The sequence below is a fragment of the Ostrea edulis genome, chromosome 7 (genome assembly GCF_947568905.1).
Source record: "Ostrea edulis chromosome 7, xbOstEdul1.1, whole genome shotgun sequence".
NCBI lineage: Eukaryota > Metazoa > Mollusca > Bivalvia > Ostreida > Ostreidae > Ostrea > Ostrea edulis.
Window position 1 is genome coordinate 60,056,831 of NC_079170.1, and position 24,837 is coordinate 60,081,667.

The following is a 24,837-nucleotide window of genomic DNA, read 5'->3' on the forward strand; positions in this document are numbered from 1 at the left end:
ATTTCGACAAATAATGTCTCTTCAGTGATGCTCAAGCCGAAATTTTGGAAATAGGAGCTAAAAGGAAAACTAGAGTGCCATGACAGAAACCTGGAGCCAAATTCGTCCAAGGATCAGAGCTATGCATGAGGGAGATATCATTTCTAAATTTCAAAATTTTATCCCAGGAATTAAATATACATCCGTATTTTCAAGCTGCTATTTTCTATCAAGCAATCTATATGCAAACAAAAACAGGCTACGAGTCTTGTTTACATAACAAAGAATCGTGAGTGATGTATCTCACTTGTAACTCAAAAACTGATATTCAGATTTTGGGTGACTATTAGATATATGTTAGTTAAGCACTGTAAACAATAAATACGGGAAAATAAAATGTTCAGCTCTACCGTGTCCATGCCCCTTCAATATGAAATCAAATAAGTTTTTCAAAGTCTTTTGGAAATATATTGGTATGAATGTTGTTAGATCTATTAATTATGGAACACTATCTAAAAAACTGGCGACCAATTATATTACTAAATATAGTCTATAAAATTGCATCTAGAACTATTGCAGCTAGAGTTTAAAAAATATTTAGATAAAATAATAGACCCAGATAAAACAAAATTCATATCCAACATGTACATAAGCGAAAACACTAGACTGATATATTGCATTATACCGAAGAAGAAGACATTCCCGGTCTTTTATTACTTATTGATACGAGAAAGCCTTTGATACGTTATCATGACATTTTATACAAAAATCTTTAAACTTCTTCAACTTTGGTCCCTCCAATTAGAAGATGGGTTAAACTCTTCTACAAAAATATAACACAACGATTAACCGAGGTGGCAACCTATCTGAAGTCTTTGATATTCCTTTATCTCCGTATAGTTTTTGATATGTGCAGAGATTTTGGCAATAGAAATAAGAACAAATAAAAAACCTAAAGTCAATGACTGATGGTAATGGTGAAAAACAATACTTAACTTGCTGATGACAGGTCAATTATTCTTGATGGTAACAGGAAGTCATCAACCTATTCATTCATTAAATCTTCCATATGCAAATCTTTGATACTCTTAGAATCTCATCAAAACCGAAACAGTTTTATTGATTTTTGTGGTCTTGAATACAGAAGAGTTCCACATCATGGCAGCCTCTATAGATGGCTGAAATTTCAATTTTTAACGTTTTCAAATTAGTACTGAAGCCTATCTAGGCCGCATATCAACAGAATAATACGACATATTTGTATCATATAATTAATCCTATCATTTATCATGTAAACAAAATGTTGGCATTCCTTCCCCTTTAAATAAAAACTCTTCAGTGACTGCAGGTACAATAAGATGGAGTCACGTTTGGATGAAAGGTGAAGATAATGAACAGTGATCAATCTCATAACTCTTGTAAAGAATACAAAATAGATAATTGGGCAAACACGGACCCCTGGACACACCAGAGGTGGGATCAGGTGCCTAGGAGGAGTAAGCATCCCCTGTCGACCGGTCACACCTGCCATGAGCACTATATCCTGATCAGGAGTTATATGAATAACAGAGAATGAAAAGTTTTTAACATACTACCTTTCAAAATAACTAAAATTTTTAACTTCCAATGGTTACAGTACAGTATAATTAAAAGAATGTTAGCGACAAATTCATTTTTATTCAAAATTAAAAAAGTAAATTGTAAGATATGTACATTTTATCACAGAGGGGAAGAGACAATATAACATATACTGTGGGAATGTGATTGTGTTCAATCATTCCTAGATAAGTTTCAATTTTACATAGAGGAAAAACAAACTTTCATTTGGTTTTTACCAATAAATATTTTATTTTAGGTATTCCTGATAATTGAAATGTATACAGATACTCTTATCTTTTGGTTGAAATACTATATTTATACAGCAATATGTAAGGATAAATCGTTGAGCATTCGTTTTGCAATATTCCACTGAAATTTCATTTTTAAACGCAGAAATCCAAGTCTTACAAAAATGGTGAATTTGATACCCATTGGAATAGATCGAGCCTAATCTTTCCATAACTCTCTCTCTCTCTCTCTCTCTCTCTCTCTCTCTCTCTCTCTCTCTCTCTCTCTCTCTCTCTCTCTCATTAACACTTGTTTGTATCCATAAATGGTCTTTGCTATGTATATTTGTACGTGTTTCATGATAGATACAGTTTGCTTTCCAAAATCAATATATCCATCACGTGAAGTACCGGTCATGGGAACCAAAATGGTCCCATCTTACATCACTTTTACCATTGGCTATTTAGAAGAAGCATTGTATATAAAGGCCAGTAAACAGTTTGGTGAGGAATTCAGTGAAACTTTACAATGTACCTGAATGGGATTTCTGGATGATTGTTTGATCATATGGAACAGAAATCAATCCGATTTAAGTGAGTTGAACACAATCTTACATGTCTAAGACCCAGATATTAAATTTACACTGGAGAAGAGTTGCGTTGAAATTTTAGATGTTTTAGTCCGTAAGGAAAAATTAACAGAATTACTACAGATACATTTTACAAGAGCACTGTTACTCATCAGTACGAGTATTTACATTTTGGCTCTTCCCATCCGCGACAAATCAGGTAAGACATTCTATACAACCTTACAAGGAGAATATGTACAATAGTCAGCGATGAGGAAACCAGAAATCAACGACTTGATGAATTGAAAAAAGTTCTTACATGACCACCCTACCTGTTAAACCTAATTAATGACGACATCAATAAAGCAAAAGAAATAGAAAAATAATTGATTAATCCTACCCTAAAGAATGACAACGAAACGGAGATTTACCACTTGTTACAAAATAGAATCCCAAGAATCTGAGCATAACCTTAATAAAATGTTAGAAACAGATGAAGAAATATCTCGTGTCCTTTCCAAATTTAAATTCATAAACACCAAAGAGTCTAAGAAGAATACGCTGCCCATCCACATTCAGAAAATCTAGTATTACAAAGATTTGGCATATGTCCGTATTTGCAACAAGGCACCTCCTTTCATTTCAAAGAAAATGTATTTTATGTAAATTCGGATATGTCTCGTGAATCTAAATTCTCATATTTGATATAACCTGCAGATGCTGTAATAAATTCAACATCGGAGAGACGAGTACACCATTGCAAGCCAGAATCCTTGTTCATAAACAGCATCTTCAAGTCCCGGAATACAGGAAAACAGAATTAAGCAAACATCTGAATATATGAGGACCCGGACATTTCAAAGTATTCCCGTTTTATAATCATTATATAAATAATACCAAGCACAGAAGAAAGCAGGAAAACATTTCACTCAACAGTTCAAACCCAGTTTTACCAATTTGATATAATACCGCATGTATAGGTGCATTTTATTGCTTACTGCCCTTACCAAAATGTAAAGTTTGCTGCAAATTTGCCGCAAGTTTGCTGCAAGTTTGCGGCAAACAAATCAGTGTGCCAGAGCTGTTTGCCAGAAGTGTGCAGCTAATGCCGCTAGCGGCATACAGTGTGCCACTAGCAGTACACAGTGTGCCACTAGTGGCACAGTGTGCCAAAAGTGCACCACAACTTTTCCTAAATGAAACAGTGTGCCAGAAGTGCACCACAACTTTTTCTTTGGTATTCAGAATCAAAACTGTGTGCCAGAAGTGCACCACAACTTTTTCTTTGGTTTTCAGAATCGTGTGCCAGAAGTTCACAACTTTTTTCTTAAAATTTTAGAACTGAAACAGTAAGGGTACCAAAGTTCACGACTTTTTCTTGAATATTTAGAATAAAAGAGCCATATCAATATATCCATCACAACATTTTCTATAATAGAACATATGCAACATTTCTCGCACCCCCTTCAATCGATCTTCTTGTCTTAATGGGAATTAGCGGTCATTTTGTCACCAAATATTGAATTCAATGAAAGTTGCCCTATAATAGATATTATATATTAAAGTAATAATTACACTTGTATTTAATTATTTCAAACACCTTTTAATATCTTGAAAAAGAATATGTGATTTTGGTGATTGAATATTATTGTCTTGCGAGACAGTATAATTATTCTCTAGTTACCTTTGCATATTTGTTGATTTTGTTTATATTTGAGAAATGATTTAATTGGGGTGCAGTGAATACTTCTTCCGTATATATATTTCTTTACATTAAAAGCGGTTATCTAACATAGTTTTATTAGGATTAATTTTCTTGTTTTTGTACATAATAAAAAATAAATGTTCTTATTAGTCATCAATATGTATTTCAATATCATCGAGAGATTTTGAGAAAAAAATAGTTGCCATCACTTTCACAGCTAATGCCCCTTTAAAGTAAGATGTAAGTGCACAGGTATCTGAATTTTAATCTAATTATTTCAATTATTTATTGATTCACCAAGCATGTTGGCATACAATCATGTTACACAATATGAGATATATAATGACAATAAACTAATTACTAACAGTTCATTTACATATATGTAAATACAAGTATATATTTGATATGTACCTGTGATATTAGACTATGTATACAATTTAGTATTGCATATTACATAAATTAAATGTAGTTATAGCACTCTACTTTTGGTGCGCAATTCAAAACATTCATGTAAAAATTAAATGTAGTTATAGCACTCTACTTTTGGTGCGGAATTCAAAACATTCATGTAAAAATTCAAAAAACCTTCTAGCATGAACTACATTGACAGGGTTGCATAGTACTTTACAATGGTTTTCCTTTGATATAGCATCGTGTGAATTGTAGATGTTCAAAGGGTAATAGTTAATTAGAAAAAAAATGTGAAGAATTTTTTTTTTTATATCTAAATAAATGGAGAGAGAGAGAGAGAGAGAGAGAGAGAGAGAGAGAGAGAGAGAGAGAGAGAGAGAGAGAGAGATATTTCTTTTCTTTATTTACATGTACATCTGTTGATTACAGTTCAGATACTGGGTTTGTGAGTTGAAATTAATCAAATGAGAGTGGTAAAAATCCACCTTTATATGTATAATTTACATATCAGGATTTTATCCAGGTGCGTTATTCTGGTTTGTGGAATGCTAATTTATACTAAGTTAGAATAATCTAAGCTGTATACCAAAGTAGGTCTTCATGGGGCTTTACGGCTCTATGCATCGTAAATAGAGATCGGGTTCAATGCGTCGGGTGTGGGATTCACACAATATATGCTGAGCGCGAAAGTTGATATTGACAGGCGCCATAATGTTATACCGGTAAACAACATTTTGAACATGAATCGAGAACAGGAGTTGAATCAGTTGATGCAGATATTCTGAGGAGAATCTTCCAGTCATTGAGTAAGTGAATTACTGTGTATCTTATAGTTATAAACTCTCTAATATATTGTTCAAAACGAAACTGACCATCGCTCATATTGTATGTTGTTGCGTCAAATCTTGCAAGTCGGTGTTTACGTTCATAAATTTACATGCTTCATTCAATTTTTTGAAATTATGTGGAATTTTTTTTTTTTTTTTAAATTTCCTTTGTATGAGATTCGACTCCTTCTAGTTGCATTATCGTAGCCCTCGCGGATTTTTTTCTTATACATTTGGACAGGACCATATAGGCACTTTAAAAAAAAAAGGAGAGAGAGGGGGAAGGCCGGAAAACAAACAAATAATTAGGCCTATTTCCGTAATACTTATGCTATTTTTTGTTTACTTTCTACTCGGGTGATATTTGCAAAATTTAATTAGTTTATTAAGTAAATGGTGTTTTTTAATGAATGGTTGATTTATTTATTTTTTATTCAAATGCTTATGATTTGAACCCAGATGTCCAGTTAGAAAAATTAAACTGCATTATGATCAGGGATGTGACCTCCGGAATCTCAATTTTGTCTCTACATCAATGCATTTAATACGTTATTAAAATGGATTGAAGGTCTCGTCTTGGCAATAAAGTTAATTTGTACGTAAAGTTGGGTCAGCATGATATTAACAGTTGTACATCAGATATTGCATTTATTAGCCCAATGGGCTGTAACGCAACATTGATTATTGCTCGGCTTTGAAAATCGGTGGCCCCAGGTGTCGGGTGACGGTAATTACATGTACACACCCCAGAATGATTCCTCCTATGTTAGATGCCTTTGCAAACTTATATATAGGAGGGCCAATGGTATCTCGTAATTATTTAAAATTTTATATCTTTTTCAGAATATATTTCATGATAGTCATGCAGATTCAGAAGTTGTGATGGTGTGTTGATAGGCTGTCTTCAACTTGCCATATCTTAGAGTTCCAACATGCAGGCCTGGATTAATGTGTATAAATCACTAATGAAAAAAAGAATGACATTTCGATTTATACACACTTGCCAAGTGAATCTGATGAGACTGCTACATGTATTTGTGAGTAAAGGCACTCTGTCTTAACCAAAAAACTATTTACAGTTTATCACAACAAATGGATGGGACAGTAGAGTTGTTGCGGACAATATGTGATTGTGATGACCAAGTACTGAACAAGTGGAAGATTAGAAGAAGGTCCAGAATTCAATCATGTTTTTTATTCTAAGGTGCACACAGCATGGAGATAGTCCTATTATTCTCTCATTCATCTATGATGGAGAAACTTGTGTAAATGTTTAGTGTTCTCCCTAATAATTAAATGCCCACAAGTCTGTATTAATTTATCAGAATATAAAGTCCTTCACAGTACTGATTTTAAAATTAATGTAGAGTGTCTCCAGATTTTTCTGAGGAAAAGTGCATAGTTTACATGTGTGAATTTTGAATATATTTCATTCTTGTCTGCAAATGTTGCCGAAACCTGTTGTTATTGATGCACAGTCATGTTATGCAAATGATAGACCTTCTTAATTACATGTACAGAAGATCATGTCAACTCCTTTGTCTTAATTGTATACACAATTCTAGCATTTATAGCATCATTTATATAGCACTTGCTAGTTTAAGAAGGATTTTATTTTCTAAAAGCTTTCATTTGACATGATTGATCTAAAACGGCCAAAATTCACAAATCTATTTAAATCACAACCTGACCTTATGTCAGAAAAGTGCCACTGTGGGTTGATATTTTTCTCTTGGATCTTGAAAGAAATTCTTTATGCAGCAGTTTCCAAATAAAATGTACTCTCATGGCCAGGGTGGGACTTCACCGAGAACTTTTTAACATTGCACAATGCAATATTTGTAGATTAGAAGTTGTTGCAGTTTCTTTAAGTTTTCTCTCACATTTTGTTATAATTATATTTTTGGTTGGGTTGCACAATGTGCAAACAGTTTATAAAATGGTGAATTACTCAGTGGTGGGCAAGCGACAGTAGCGTCCCTGTAATAGTACCTACTTTGTGTAATCAACTCCTTTCACACCTCTCACTTGATGTTCCTTAAACTTTGTACAGTTGTTAGGGATACATTGAAGATGTGCATGTGCCTTTTTGAAAGTGATCAGACATTTTTTGAAAAATTTACATGTAGTTGAACTTCGTCATTTTTAAGCATTTCTTTAATCGACAGTACCTATTTTGTGTAATCAACTCCTGGTATACCTCTAACTTGACATTCCTCAAACTGTGTACATTTGTTTTGAACACATTGAAAATGTGCATATGTGTTTTTGAAAGTGATCAGACATTTAAAAAAAAATGTATATGTAGTTGAACTTAGTCATTTTTAAGCATTTCTTGAATAGATGGTAACTATTTTGTGTAATCAAATCTTCATGCACCTCTAACTTGACATTCCTTAAACTTTGTACAGTTGTTATGAACACATTGAAGATGTGCATGCATCTTTTTGAAAATGATTAGACTTTTTAAAAAAAAAATTATGTGTAGTTGAACTTGGTCATTTTTATGCATTTCTTGAATAGATGGTACCTATTTTGTGTGATCAACTCGTGCACATCTAAATTGATATTCCTCAAACTTTGTACAGTAGTTATGGACACATTGAAGATGTGCATGTGTCTTTTTGAAAGTGATCAGACTTTTTTCAAAAAAATTACATTTAGTTGAACTTTGTCATTTTTTAAGCATTTCCTGAATAGATGGTACTTATTTTTTGTAATCAACTCCTCTTACAGCATTTATTTGACATTCTTCAGACCTTGAACAGCTGTTATGGAAGCATTGTAAATGTGCATGTGTCTTTTCGGAAGTGATCAGGCATTCTTTGAAAAATTTACATGTGCATGGTGAAGTTGAACTTAGTCATTTTTTAAGCATGGTACTTTATGTAACCAACTCAGCTTTTACTTAACATTTTCCAGACCCTGTACATTATAGATGTTTTAAAAACATTGAAGATATTCATGTAACATTTTAAAAATGCTTCTCTTTTTTTTCTTTCTCTTTTTTGTTGTTGAAAAATTCTACCTTTAATTTGTCATTTCCCCAGTATATGTTTCTACTGTTGTTCCTATGATGGAGAACATATTTTACAAGAACCCGGTCATTTTTGTTTTTGAATATTTTTTTTTTAATTAGTATTTTTGAATATGTTAATTACTTGATATGTCATTGTTCTTGAAATTATATTAATTGAATTGTTATTGTGTTTTTGTTTTGTAATGACAGTTTATATAGCATCCCTTAATTTCGAGCAGACAGTGCCAGAAGTGTGCCGCAAGTTTGCCGCAAACTGTGTGCCAGAAGTCTGCAGCAAGAGTGTGCCGCAAGTTTGCCGCAAACTGTGTGCCAGAGGAAAAATTTGCATACGAAAAGTATACTTGCGGCAAATATGCCGCACACTGTGTGCCAGAAGTGTGCAGCAAGTGTGTGCCGCAAGTTTGCTGCAAACTGTGTGCCAGAGGAAAATTTGCATACGAAAAGTATACTTGCGGCAAATATGCCGCACACTGTGTGCCAGAAGTGTGCAGCAAGTGTTTGCCGCAAGTTTGCTGCAAACTGTGTGCCAGAGGAAAATTTGCATACGAAAAGTATACTTGCGGCAAATATGCCGCACACTGTGCCAGAAGTGTGCAGCAAGTGTGTGCCGCAACTGTGCCACAAACTGTGTGCCAGAGGAAAAATTTGCATACGAAAAGTATACTTGCGGCAAATGTGCCGCAACTAGTTGCGGCAAACTTGCCGCAAATGCGCTGCAAATTTGCAGCAACTGTGTGCCAGAGGGCTTATATTTTGGTAAGGGTGCCACAATTTCAAGGGCAAAGTTTTCATCAACGTTACGTATACCGCAATATACGGTACAATTGCTATTGCTTTTCTGAAGATATTAATGAAAGTTCTAACGATTTGCTTTTTGATTTCGATATATATATATATATATATATATATATATATATACTGCCGCGGTGGTCTTAAGGTAGAGCGTTCCCCCTGCATGCGGACGGTCGGGGCTTGAATCCTGGTCGTTAAAACTGATATAGGTCTATCGCCAAACGCTCGGCATCAGATGTGAATGTCACGGTTCTCGGGGATGTCCTTAAAAACGGATGTCCCGTGTCACAGTCGGTGTGGCACGCTAAAGATTTCTCTCTGCTCAATGGTGGTAAGCACTGAGCATAGGCCTAAATATGAAGCCCTTCACTGGTCTTGGTGACGTATCCATATGGGTGAAAAATTCGCGATAAACAATATACAATCAATATAATACAATAACACGCTTAGATTGTCAATCTTTTAGAACAATTGCTTGTCAGAAAGAGCTAGCAATGTATCTACATTGAATTTACAATCGTATTTATAATGCAAAGTTTAGATCCACAATGTGCAATGTTACAATGAGTGGTTTAATCAATCTCAAGAACGAGTTAATCAACGATTGTAGTTAGCCAGTGAGTTATGCTGCTATTTAAAATGGCAGAACATTTGAAAACAATATCTGCACGCATTCCTTTAAAGTAGTATGTATAGTAGTAAAATAGTATGAAATGTTATCGAACGGGGTTTTAAGTTGAAAAAGAGATGTAAAGTACGGGTGTAGTGTTAAAGAAATCACCAAAAATCGACTAGATGAAGTTGAAAATCGATTGATTCGAAAAGGCGTATCAAATATTCATCATTATGATGTGATGACGCCATACCAAAACGCATATTTGCCACCTTGTTAGGATAGAAAATGTTGTCATATATACACTCAAAATATTAAGAACCTAACGAAAGTATTCATGTTTAAGTACTTTCCTGTATTTAGGACATACTTTAAAGCCTGCAGCTTACATGCATAAATGCGGTATAATCTGCCTTACATATTTGCGTAAACAGAGGGCTGTGTTTTGAAACTATTCTTATTCATATCTCTACAACTCTAATTACAATACGCTATAAATCGTTTTGTTTCATTTCATTTATAGAAAAGTATTGATATCGATCGTGAAATTTAACATGAAACTTGGAACATTTGTCCCATTAATTGTAGACGGATACGTATCATAAATCTCAAGAGAGTTGGTAGATGCTTGTATTATTTGAAAATATTGACAAGAGTTGTAGAGATAGTGACATCAAACAGATATTCGAATTTCCACTGCGATTTCTTAGATTAATGATGCTTATTGCATTGTAAAAAGAAATTGACGCAACGATAATATATGAATGGGGAAAACATTACATTATCTTGACTCATTAAACAACGCTTACAAGTGACATACTAATTACTCTTAGACCCTTTGATCCATTCACGTATGTCGCTACACAGGGATCTAGCGAAACCGTAAACGGAGGTCAAATCTAGGGAGTTTTAGTCTAACCAATCAGCGCATTGCCTATCAAATCAAAGGTGTAAACTTGGGTAATTCGGAACACTGAAATCTTACTTATAGCTGCCGAAGTATCCCGGTAATAACAACATGCCAGACATGCCGATGACACCTCAAAGAGTGTGCAGTTTGACAAATATTTGTTGTTTGTGTTGATTTTCATTTGTTGTAAGAGAAATCGACAATGAAGGGAACTCCTAAATCAAGAAGTTATATAAAGTGAAATTAAAAATTACAGAGGACAAGTTTGGTGTGATTCAACAGGTGATCAATATACCGCTATGCGCTTCCATACAGTCTTCATTATTCAGCACAGCTATTAACACATTTTTCTGTTTTAAAGATTAAATCTTGCAATCTTTCAAAACTTATAACATGCGCTAATATTCGGTCGCCATATGTGTTGTTTTCTCGAACATTTCATTTACCGAAACTCTTTGATTGAACGTATGGATGAATATGACTGATTAAAAGGTCACTAGATTTGACCTCCATATGCGGTTTTGTTAGATCCTTGTGTAGCGACATACGTGATTGGATCAAATGATCTAATTTTGATTACTTTGAAGTGACACTAGAGTGTTTTCAATACCAGTTTAGTTTTGTACAAATATATATAAAATAGATGTAATTATATATAGCGAAAAGTTTATTTACAGTACACGTGCTGCAGCACAATGCATGTAGATCTCATTAGTCAAATCCACAATGGTATAATGACGAATTTCTAGATTTGTTGATATTAATTTCCATCGTCTAATCCCCAGACATACAACCCCATGTTTTTCACACAACAGACAATCGTTATATTTGTTATATAAATAATAAAACCTGAGAATTTATCTTTGAAATTTATTGTTTATGCAGACTGATAGCATCATAAATATCTCGAGTCATTGGTGTTTTCAACCTCTCTTTATGTAGATATTTAGGACATCTGCTCTTCCATAGCCTGTGAACGACAATGATCATTCTAATTACATACACATTAAAATCAGAAAGTGCTTATGTAGCATATCCCGCTCATGGCAATACAAGCAACCTTGTATCAGAAAAAGCATAGAAACTCGTGCATAATGCGTTGTTGCTCTGTTTTAGCCTTCCTATGGTTTCTAGGTCTATATATTATTATAACATCTACAAATTGACGAACAATGTATGCATCAATTTTGTTAAAATGTTTCCAAATTATCTAGCAGACTGTATTTAACCTAAACGAGTTTTTTTTTATTTTAACAACACTGCATTGTAATTGATCACAAAGGAATTGTATGAGGATGCAACTTGGCAAAATGTAACTATTGTCTTATAAGGAAAGATGCCATATGTACCTTTTATGCTTACCTAAACACATTAACACCCCAGTTTTTACACAATATCATCCCCAAAAAGGTTATGAGTTGTAGAAATTCGTTTCTAATATGGTAGTCTGTATGCTACTTTCAACGACATCAAACAGATAATGGATTTCAAATCTTATTCACAATGAAACCTTAGACTAAGAGTAGCTAATATTACACATCGGTGCAAAGTAAAGGAATCTAAATTCGATTGGTTAAAAAGATATCAAATACACTCAATCAGAAATGATTTTTCTATAGCATAACCAAACACATACCCATGGTCTGCCATCGTCCACGTCTGTGATGTTTACTGTACAGAAATTGGGGATATCTTCTCTGTCTCTCCCAGCGACATGGTTTAGATCCTTTAGCGTCCATAACAACAAGCCACCCATTATCTTTATGACACCCACCGTAACTTCTATTGATATAGAAATGTCTGCCGTGATGTTGTACCCTGTGTAGCAGAATAATCAAACTCAACTATTGTCTATATTTTATACACTTTTCTATCTAAATTGTATCCATTATGGTTTTTATTCTTTATATTTGTTATTCATGCACAGGCTAGTTTTGCTTTCGAACGGATTGAATTTGTACACACAGTTATAAATACATTTATGTCATTTATGAAGTAATTTAGGAAATATATGCAAGTCTATTATCTATTAATTTTCTGTTCTATCGATAATGTATTTGGAAAATCGCTCATCATGTTTTAAAATGCATGCTTCAAAGAAAATTGCATATCCATAGATGTTTGCAAAATATGGAACTTTAGTGTTATATATGATAGGTGAAGATAACAGTGATCAATCCAGAAATAAATATAGAACAATTTACACATGTAGTAGGGTAATAAAAATATCACAAAACTGTTTAGTATATGCAACTAATTCCTCTAGTTCTACAAAAGTGGAATCCTAAACAAGTAAGTAAAGAAACTAGTTGAGCATACTCAATCGGCTTTGTGTATATACAGTGTAGAGGACTCCGAATTGTCATGGTCTGGGGCAAACCTCGGTGGTGTGAAACGTCAAAGTGCGATGTTCCACACTCATGCGTCAAAATGCGATGGTGAAAGGAAAGGTGAAGATAACGAACAGTGATCAATCTCATAATTCCTATAAGCAATATAAAATAGATAGTTGGGCAAACACGGACCACTGGACACACCAAAGGTGGGATCAGGCTCCTAGGAGGGGTAAGCATACATGTACCCTGTCGACCAGTCACACTCGCCGTGAGCCCTATATCTTGATCAGGTAAATGGAGTTATCCGTAGTCAAAATCAGTGTCCCAAGAACGGTGTAACACTCAGTATGAAACACGTCACACAACATTTGATCCAGTGATAGGCTGTATTTGCAAACTAGATCGTTATAATAACTATAGAATTTGTGAAATGCTGACTTTAAACGAGACTGTGGAAACTCATATACCATCAACTTGTTTGTCAATAGCTTGCTTTGACTTAAAAACTGACCATACGCAGAACAAGCTCTTGCATATCCAATCAGTTGAGAGATATAAACACTATATGCAGGTAATAATGGAATATTTCTACATAAACATGGGAAGTTGACGCCAAAGAAGCTGAAATCATCCCCTTTGTTAAATGATGTGAGACGCCAAAGTCCGTCGATTTGCAAAATTGAATGGAAACGATGTTTTGGTTTAGCACCCCCCCCCCCCCCATTTAATTGAAATTAGCTCTTTTGAATCAACAACCGCTTTGAAAAGCCAATACACCGGTTTCGAGATACGTCCGAGTTATTTCCCTTTGGAGAACTCTCGTACATAGTAAGGCGCGAAAGAATTTGTTTACACGCGGGAGTGGGACAGATGTTCATCACAGCGTAAGTGAATGTACTCAGTAAGTTTCTCATACGCTGTTTGATAACCCGAATTCGACTGATACACAAACTAAGTAAGTGATAAGTATTTAAGGAGTAATTAAATACATAGAATTCTTATTCTATCACGTTATTTCGTTGGTCATAAGTACCATATCCAAGATATTTCTTGAAATATGACATTGTATGTTTCCACTTCGGTAAAACATTTCTTTCGACAGTATTTTGTATTTCCCACATTTACATATTTAAAGAGAAGCCGCTTTTAATACATTTCATCGTGTTCCTCGTTGGCTGTATATCCACTCTGTCCCACTTAAGCATTCAAAATTCCACTAAATGCACCTCCTATACAGAAGACTTCGTATCTCGAAACTGGCGTATTATAATTAGATTGGCACCCCAGCAATTTTGACGTGTACATCACAAGTAATATATGATCCTGTATTGAGCATGTGTAGGGAAGTAGATATTTCAACAACAAGTGTACTTTGCTGTTCTCACAATCCTTAACAGTGCAAATCTTTCACTTGCTATCGTCCAATTCAATCTTAATCACCCGTGCCTTCCTCTAATATCCCGAAGACGTTGGTGCTAGCAGAAGGAACCTTCCTTGTGTGTGTATCTATCTATCTATTTATCTATCTATCTATCTAAACACTGTATACATTGTTGAACCTATGCTATGTCCAGAGGTCCGTATTTGTCCGACTCTCTATCATATGAAGTGACTTGAATAAATTTTGGAACTGCTCATTTTTCTGCTTCTTTATTTAATCATTTTGACTATATATATATATATATATATATATATATATATATATATATATATGGCACACTGTTTCCCCTATAATAGCTCTAAAACTTCATTGTTATTTCGGATTTCAAACATTTCGGTTAAGCATCACTGAAGAGACATTATTTGTCGAAATGCGCATCTGGTGCATCAAGATTGGTACCGTATAAGTTTATATATATATATATATATATATATATATATATATATTGTTCTCATTTTTAAGATATTGTATTGTCAATAGAAATTGATTGCAGATCAACTACGAGATGTAAACGATATATCGTTTTCAAAATACATGTACATCATCGCCAGCTAATTCTAGATGCTGAGTTAAATATCTTGTTCTGAGAATAGAAGGCAGACATTATTTTCAGAGACATAAAATACCAATCTATCACAAATGAATTAATTCATACACGTGTGCATATTCGTAACGGTGATGATATAGAAATTACTTGCATTTGAAAGATAAAAAGTAATAAAGAATGTTCACTGATATTTACTTTTTCATTGAAAACACGTTGAAGTGTCCATTCCTTCTCAGGTCCATCCAGCTGGATCTCAAGACTCTACTTCGGTGGAACCAGTTCATGAAGTTGGATCCTTTTCCATTGAATTCAATAAATGCTACGATTTTGCTTCCTTTATTCAACTCAATTCTGACCTTTAATAAGAATTGCACATTATAGATAAAAATCATAATTTCGGTGGACGTAAATGTTCCTGGAAAGCATTTGTGTTCTCTTAACCAACTCGCAGAATAGTAGAAGTGTTAATATCCATCTAAATACATATGGTATGAATTGCGGTGCATGGACTTGATCTGAATCGTACGATAAAAATTCAAGTACAATCATTATCTTGTATACTTTGTAACGTCGATGAATCAGGCCAGCTCCAAATAACTCTAAAGACTGTTTCAATTTAAGCATTTATTTACACAAACAAAAAAATAATGAATTATATATAGTTACTCACTCACATCCTTACTCACTTTCATTCAATTTAAATGCAAAGACCCTATCTGCATATCTATTTTTAATAAAAACTAATGTAACCCGGAAGACAGACAAATTATCATTATAAGAAGTTGCTATTTGTTGCCTAAATGTTACTACATGAACAGTTCAGTGTTCAAAGTTTGCACTCCGAAAGCTTGATATGCTCGTCCACTTATCTCGTCCACTTATCTCTCATCTGGACCTCTCCCTAGTTCATGGACTGATTGTCATCCTAGTTGACTAGTGAACTGATGATCCGCCAATGACCTTTTCTGGAGCTGTGATCTTGGACTTTATCATGGGTGGGTAGTTTCTCGAGTGGATCCTTACTTGATCCTATACCGACATCACATCACAACTGATCCAAGTCGTAATGCTACAATTTATGAATGAATAGAATAATATCTGTAGGCAATATAAATGTATAGGCAACACAACTAGGCAACATGAATATGCGGCAGTTTTATTAAGTAAAAAATAATCAAAATGTGTCCGTCTAGAATTTAAAGTTAAATGCATGGTAACATGTAAACCAATATGGTGGTCGACTTCCGCATATTCACATCCACTCAAGACATTTAAATCATTTCACAAAGTTCCTAGTGTCAAGATAACACGCTCAAAAGAAGGGATAAAAATCACAATAGAAATTCAGCATTATGCATAGAAAATGGTAGGGTATTTAAAACGTTCTCACTACTGTCACACCTGACTGACCTCACACATGCGTATTTAAGTAAGACAGATTGGCCAAGGTTATATTCAAATATAGGTCAACAATAACATAATACCTTTCAACAAATATCAGCAAAAATATGATAAAAGTATACTATACAATACTCACCAAGGTCTGTTTCCCATGTCCACATTATGAATTGGTCATTGCAAATAAAACTTCCGAAAACAGCCTCAAACTTGCTGCCGGGAAAAGCTGGCCTGGTTCCATGGCATTCCAACCAGGAATGACTTGGTAGCAATGCTGCATACCAAACCGCGAGTTAACATAGTGTTTTGGATAAGGCTGACACATTGAACTTTAAAAAAGATTATTTAGCTAACCTGATACACAAGTGATTGTTACACAATTGTGTACACTTTCTATAAATTTTCATTCTAACTGATTTGATCAAAGATGAATATCCCAATGAGGAAATTGTTTACTACTAAGTTAATGGTTTTCCGTCGAATTCACCTTTTCAATATTGAGACAAGGCCAATAATCAATTTTTGGACTTCTAAGGATTTTCCTTGGGGTGACACCCAGCGTTTCCATTCGCAGATTTGGCGACAGACAACCCTCTCGGTAGTAGCATTGACAATTGTCGGTAAACAAATCGCACTTTTTAGTGAACTTTTTCTGCCAGGTGTCCATGACATTTTGGCCGTTGCCACTCACTGCATGGTACACGTGTTCCCAGTCCCCTGATAAAAAGCAAACATGCTCATAGTTATGTGGAGAATGTTTCCAGTCCCTCTAATAGTCATGGTTGAGGAAAATAAATTCTACTTTGTTATACAACACAAATATAATATATATTGTTCGTTCCTTTAACCACATATCAAACATGAACTTTAATTTGCCTGTAAAAACACACAGAAAACATTTGTCATAGCATACCAAGGCATTTATGTTTCGTCATTTGCAACTATTGCTCGCCATACGCGGAGAGATTTGAGAAGAAAAGATTTCGTTAATAATACTTAGTTTTCAGAATATGAATATACAAACCAGAGCAGGGCGTTAATCCATATGTGAAACTGCAGCACGTGACCAAGAACAGAAATATTATTCCAAACATCATCCTTCTCTACAAATGTATTAGAGTGCTTTATGCATGATTAGTGTGAAGTCAATAACACTTTATACATTTTGAATAAAATGTTTTGATTAACGATTGCAAAGGTAATAATAAGTCTAGAATGGACATTTTACAGAGTTACACACTCTTTTCCGCTTTGGCTATGAAGTCGAATTGTATAGCATTTATAGGGTTTCTTCACACGAAATAAAAAACAACAACACAATAACAAATAAAACGATCAAAGTTTTATTTTTCGAGATATTTGATGATTAGGTGGAGTACCAATCCCATATTGAATAAACTCATTGTATATATTTAAGAAATACATAAGGATTTTTATTCCACTCAAAAATATGTGGGTTTTCTCACCCGTGGGTGTTGTTTCCTTTTGGGATCTTTAAGAACAAGAACCCCGATGGAATTTTTATTTTGATCTCAAATATTCCAAAACTACCTAACAATCTTGATTGTTTTGTTTGTTTATTTATTCAATGCGAAGAAACCACATGGGTTGGTACATAATTCTTATGGATAATCAAAAGAAATCATTTCGAAAACGAAAAAAAAAAAAGACAAAAAGAAGAGAGTTAAAGTAAGGGTACCTACAGATACATGTAAAAGGCCTATAGCGACCTACCCAAAATATAACAAAACGAAAGAAATGAAAATAGCAAACTATGCCAATCGTATAGGCCTATATTTTTTCAGATAGCAAAGGGTCTTGCCATTAATTAGTCCGCTCACTGCATGAACAATTATATATAGATATAATGTACATTAAGGTAACTGCTGATAAAATTCACACATGCTTTGTATTTAGTTATAATGTACTTTAAGATAAATGTTGGTAGAATTCAAACATACTATTTAGATATAATGTAATGTAAGATAACTGCTAATATAATTCACATATGATATTTAGGTATAATGTAAGTTAAGATAACTGCTGATATAATCCACACATGATATTTAGGTATAATGTACTTTAAGATAACTGCTGACAGAATTCACACATGTTATTTAGGTATACATGTAATGTACTTTAAGATAACTGCTGATATAATCCACACATGCTATTTAGGTATAATGTACTTTAAGATAACTGCTGATAGAATTCACACATGCTATTTAGGTGCAGTGATTCCAAAATGACCAGTATTAAGAGAAAATGAGATCTATAAGCAGCGATGTACTTACATATGTAGTATACTTTTAAAGTTACGCGTTAAATAGGTTTGACATTTTCCAATGCTTTTGTACACAATAAATAGCGTTTATATCATTGTTACATGTACATTGTCTATACAGGTACCCCACTGCTCAAAAGTCATGTTGTACATGTTTATACTTAAAATAAAAAAAAATGCTTTTAAAAAGATCAAACTCACGGCAGGTCAGAGTATGGATTGAAAGTTATGCATAACGAGACTCACCTATTTAAATTTTGTTTTAAATACCATCGTCCTATGACAACATATGTTATTGAGTCTACTCTGCTCTTTGTGCTTGCCCATATATTATAAAACTACCGAAACAGCATTTCATTACAAATGCCAATATCACTAAAACATTGCAGTACTGTCAATTAAGTACAAATATTATAATTGTCAAATTAGTCACATGATAAGTACATACAACCCTTAAACGTGTACATGTATTATATTAGTCACACGATAAGTACATACAACCATTAAACATGTACATGTACTATATTAGTCACACGATAAGTACATACAACCCTTAAACGTGTACATGTATTATATTAGTTACACGATAAGTACATACAACCATTAAACATGTACATGTACTATATTCCCCATATAGGACAAGCAGCAGTTATTTCTCGTGATCTGCTCTGTTAAAGTATTGAATAACTATTGGATACAGTAGCTTGATGATACAAGTACAGGATATCACAAAAGCTTTCAATGTATTACTTAGCTATTCAATGTATTACTTAGCTATTCAATGTATTACTTAGATATTCAATGTATTACTTAGCTATTCAATGTATTACTTAGATATTCAATGTATTACTTAGCCATTCAATGTATTACTTAGCTATTCAATGTATTACTTAGCTATTCAATATATTACTTAGCTATTCAATGTATTACTTAGCTATTCAATGTATTACTTAGCTATTCAATGTATTACTTAGCCATTCAATGTATTACTTAGCTTTTCAATATATTACTTAGCTATTCAATGTATTACTTAGCTATTCAATGTATTACTTAGCTATTCAATGTATTACTTAGCCATTCAATGTATTACTTAGCTATTCAATGTATTACTTAGCTATTCAATATATTACTTAGCTATTCAATGTATTGCTTAGCTACTCAATATATTGCTTAGATCCTCAATCTATTACTTAGCTACTAAATGTATTACTTAGCAATTCAATAAATGAATTAGCTATTCAATGTATTACTTAGCTATTCAATGTATTACTTTGCTAACCAATGTATTACTTAGCAATTCAATAAGTGAATTAGCTATTCAGTGTATTACGTAGTTAATCAATATACTACGTAGTTATAACGAAGACATATGGTCACTACGTAACTGTTTTACACTCATATCATTTTTGATTTATCTAAATTCCAATTATTATATATATCAAATGTAATAGTTCATCATGTCTACATCGCAAATGAAGTACATTGATAGAATATCATGCCCATATTTTAAATATGGTTTGTGCAATACTTGTAGTTTCTTATGCCCTTATCATAATTGTACATGTAATACATAATAATAATATTCTATCATGTTAGTATTATATTGTAATGCAAAGACTAGGCTACTTTTTCGATACTGTAATTCTGATAAATTAGCAAAATTGCGACACTGTTCGTTATCTTCAACTTGCATATAAGAGTTTAGCGTGCCGATAATGTAATTACGACACATGTAATACTTGATCAAGACGATGTAATTTATCATATCAATAATACTTATTGCAATATATGATTTGTATCAAAATTGTGACATATGTAAGACATGTAAAACATGTTAACTAACCTGTTTTTATATTATTACGAAGCAGAACCTATTCAAAAACTTCTAAGTGAGAAGGAAAAAAACCTCTTGCTGTGACCTTCAATTCGATATTTAGATGACCGACGTATAAACTATTAACAATAATAATTCTTCTTCATATCTCGATTCGATATATCCCTGGAAACGTGAAATGAAAGATATCACAGAGTCGCCCACTTCTGCTTCATACTTAGTTATTTTATTGAAAGTAGATATTAACGACAAACTAACAACTCGATTTTATTACAAACGGGAGGATTTCAGCTTCTCCATCGTCAACTTCCCATATTTATGTAACAATGTTCAATTATCACCTTCGTATGGTGTCGATATCTCTCATCTGATTCGATACGCAAGTGCTTGTCTTGAATATGATTAGTTTCTAAATCGAGGCAGGCCATTGACAACGAAGTTGATGATGCATGCGTTTCAACAGTCTCGTTTAGAGTCATTTTAATTTATTATGTTCATTTTAAACCGTATTTTATTATTAATAACATAATAAGGATATGGCAGCAGGCAACGCCTATATAAGCCTCCTCCTTATATTCCACTATCACCTGCATATGGTGTTGATATCAACTGATTCGATACACAAGATATTTTATATGCATGATCAGTTTTCAAATTGAAACAGGCTAATGGCACAGAGGTTTTAATTACAGGGGTTTCAACAGTCTCGATTAAAGTCAGCATTTCCAAATTTTATGATCGTTATAACGATATAGTTTGCTACTACAACCTGTTATTGGGTCAACTGCTTCATACCCAATGTTAGGCCGTTCTTCGCACATTGATTTTAACTACGGATTACTCCGTTTACCTGATCGAGACATACATGTAGGGCTCACGACGGGTGTGACCGGTCGATTCCTCCTAGACGCCTGATCCCACCACTGGTATGTTCAGGGGTCCGTGTTTGCCCAACTATTTATTCAGTGTTCTTTATAGGAGTTATGAGATCAAAAACTTCTACGTGAGAAGAAAAAATCTCTCGCTGTGACCTTCAATTCGACAATTAGATATATCGATGACGTTTTGTCTATTAACAATGATAGCTTTCATTCATATGTCGATTTGATATATCCCTGTGAGCTCGAAATAAAGGACACCACAGAGTCGTCCACTTCTGCTTCATACTTAGATATTTTATTGAAAGTAGACATTAACGACAAACTGACAACTCAACTGTATGACAAACGGGATGATTTCGGCTTCTCCATCGTCAACTTCCCACATTTATGTAGCAATATTCCATTATCACCTGCATATGGTGTTTATATATCTCAACTGATTCGATATGCAAGAGCTTGTTCTGGGTATAGTCAGTTTTTAAATCGAGGTAAGCTACTGACAAACAAGTCTCGATTGAAGTCAGCATTTCGCAAATTCTATGGTTTTTATAACGATCTAGTTCGTCAATACAACCTCGCATTGGGTCAAATGCTGTCTGACGTGTTTCATACCGATTGTTAAGCCGTTCTTGGCAAACTGATTTGACTGCGGATAACTCCATTTACCTGATCAGGATATGGGGCTCACGGCGGGTGTGACCGGTCAACAGGGGATGCTTACTCCTCCTGGGCACCTGGTCCCACCTCTGGTGTGTCCAGGGGTCCATGTTTGCCCAACTGTGTATTTTGTGTTGCTTGTAGGAGTTATGAGATTGATCACTGTTCGTTGTCTTCGCCTTGCATTGATCACTTGTTCGTTATCTTCACCTTTCATGTAATCGTTACCATGTCGAACTTATCATCGTAATTCTTGTAAGACATCATCAGGTCGTATTGCAATATCAATACATGTACTAATTCATTATACCGATACTGTATTTATACCCAAACTTTCTAAATAAATTTAAGGCAGATTCTCCTTGTTATCCTAGTTGTATAGCCGTCCGTCCGTCTGTCAGTCTTTCTTCTTCCCCAAACTCTTCTTTTATTTTAAGATCAACCAATGAATCTGTTAGATTACGATAGTTGGCGTCCGCTAATATACTATAAGGCGACAAAACAATGTTTTTTTTAAAACTAGAACTGGTTCCCAGAGATCCTCATACATTTTCGCAATAGTCAAATCATCTTTTGGAAGATTAGTGATGTCTTGTAGATGTGCAACAAGAATTCATCATTTCATTTTTACCTTGACGACCATGTGGAAGCTGAAAATTACGTTTTTCTATAAAATCCTGCTTCCCATAACTTGGGACGAATCCTGTAGATGTGAAAGAAGGTTTTGGAATTTTCATTTACACATCTTTTTCTATAAAGGGGCAAATAGGATAGGAAAACTACGAAGAAAAGGTTGGAATTCTAACCACTTTAAAAATATTTGAACAGACAAAAAATGATGGGGTTGGGATGACCCCGAGACATTGCCCATCATGAAACTCAATTCATCTTGATATGCCTAGACACTTCTGCAACAGAATATTCAATGCATATTTACATATGCAGTAATGACACATATGGTATAGGGCATGGATTAGGGTAACTGTTGGGCTTCTTTGCTAGTTACATAAGTGCGACAGAGAGCATATCTAAAGACAAGCTTACGCGTGAGATTATTGTCTTATGACAACATCTAGTTCTAATTCATGTCATAATTCGTAATGTCAATATTGATCTTCACATATTATAGTGTATCATACCGATATTGTGATGTAATACACTATAGTATACAGTTATAGAATTGGTAATTCGGAAAATAGCGAATTCATGGTTCCCGAGAGAAGAAAGGTATTTCCCTAAACGACAATATTTTCTATGCAATAGTCCTCAGATGATTAGAATGGTGCATTCTCAGGGGAATATAAAGTTTTGTCGTATCACTTTTATATAGAGAATAACAAGTACATGTACAGACATAGTACACTGTAATTTACATGTACAATTTAGTACTGTAATTATAAAACCACGATAGTTAAGTATATCCATATCATAGACGCTATACTATAATTTAATTGCAGAACATGCCATACTTTATAATACCGATATTGTAACTACTATTGATCATTACACTAGAGCTCAGTGTACGGTTACTGTAATTATGATAGCTGTAATGATTTATCATCCGATGGTAGAGATGTAAAGTATGAAATGTCTTGCTTTTTCCAATTTTTTATTGTTAAAATTATGATACATGCAATAGTTTATAATGCAGACAATGTGATTCTAAAATATGTAGTAATTTATCATGTCGAACATTGTAATTGCATTACCGGAGGTTGTTTATCCTGCTCTTACTGTAATTGGAACTCATGTAATAGTTTAACATGCCATTTTGACATTTAATAGTTTAGTATATCAATATTTTAATTATACATCTAACAGTTTAGTATATTTTTAATAGTTCAACATTCCATTTTTTAAGAATTACTCTACGTGTAAGAGCTTATCATGTCGGTACGGTAATTATGAATCATATAATTAGTCATTTTGCTGATACGGTAATTATGAATGATGTAATTGTTTATTATGCTCATACGGTAATTATAAATGATGCGATTGTTTATTATGCTGATAGGGCAATTATGAATGATATAGTTGTTGATTTTGCTGATACGGTAATTATGAATCATAGTTAATTATGTCGATATTGTAATTATAATTGATGTAGTAGACTGTAATTGATCATACCGATATTATGACGTATATCAGTAAATCATGTAATAGTTAATCAAGTTAATTGCAGCACATAAAGATATGTTATCATCCCGATATTGTAAATTCAATACATATAATACACTATAGTTTGTGTCATGCCGATATCTTAAATATATTTATAACACAGTGCTAGTTTACAGGGATTAAGTTAATTGTTACTTATGTGCGGTTTATCTACTAGATTGATCACTTCTTCGGCTAGATATTGTATGGAATTATTCTTTTCTGTCCTTATCTCTCTATCTTTCTCTCACATAACAGTTTTATCAAATGAAAGACTACAGTCATTTTTCGCTGATTTTCTTTCGAAACTCTCCAGTGCTTTCGACTTAGAATAGTTATAACTTAGTTAAGAAACAACGAGAGATACAAGATATTTCAAAGAAACTGAAGCTTACCTGTATCTTGTTAAGATAAGCTGATGGAATCTGATAGATTAGTACTAGGTATATGTTTATTATCATATGTGAAATTAGGATTTTCGAATTGTATTTATTGCTGAATTCTCTATCGAACATCAAAATTGTTGAACAAAATGTAAGCAAAACTAGCGAAGAAATATGAGAAGCAGAAATGGAACTTAAAAAAAATATACCAGTCAACATCATATATTTCATTGTTAGGCTTAAATGT

General features: G+C 33.7%; 1 protein-coding gene and 1 long non-coding RNA gene across 2 annotated transcripts; one reads left to right on the forward strand and one right to left on the reverse strand.

The window, feature by feature from the left end:
- Window positions 1-4,862: 4,862 nt before the first annotated feature.
- On the forward strand, window positions 4,863-9,115 carry LOC130048295 (uncharacterized). Its single transcript, XR_008797139.1, has 3 exons — window positions 4,863-5,296; window positions 6,161-8,623; window positions 8,673-9,115. It is a non-coding gene; the product is annotated as an uncharacterized LOC130048295 (long non-coding RNA).
- Window positions 9,116-11,528: 2,413 nt separating this feature from the next.
- Window positions 11,529-24,687, reverse strand: LOC125657243 (uncharacterized). Its single transcript, XM_048887929.2, has 6 exons — window positions 24,603-24,687; window positions 17,419-17,497; window positions 16,882-17,111; window positions 15,192-15,352; window positions 12,309-12,490; window positions 11,529-11,642 (listed from the first exon to the last, which is right to left on the reverse strand). The coding sequence occupies exons 1-6, from the start codon at window positions 24,666-24,668 to the stop codon at window positions 11,596-11,598; spliced, it is 765 nt and encodes a 254-aa protein (XP_048743886.1). The 5' UTR covers window positions 24,669-24,687; the 3' UTR covers window positions 11,529-11,595.
- Window positions 24,688-24,837: the final 150 nt, after the last annotated feature.

What these genes read in the sequence shown, in the direction of transcription:
- LOC125657243 (XM_048887929.2), bottom strand. Translation starts at nt 24,668, where the DNA reads ATGATAATAAACATATACCTAGTACTAATCTATCAGATTCCATCAGCT. An exon ending in CTTGTCTCAATATTGAAAAG is followed by an intron (nt 15,353 to 16,881) that starts GTGAATTCGACG and finishes TTCTTATTAAAG; the next exon opens with GTCAGAATTGAGTTGAATAA. An exon ending in AACGTGTTTTCAATGAAAAA is followed by an intron (nt 12,491 to 15,191) that starts GTAAATATCAGT and finishes TCTGCTACACAG; the next exon opens with GGTACAACATCACGGCAGAC.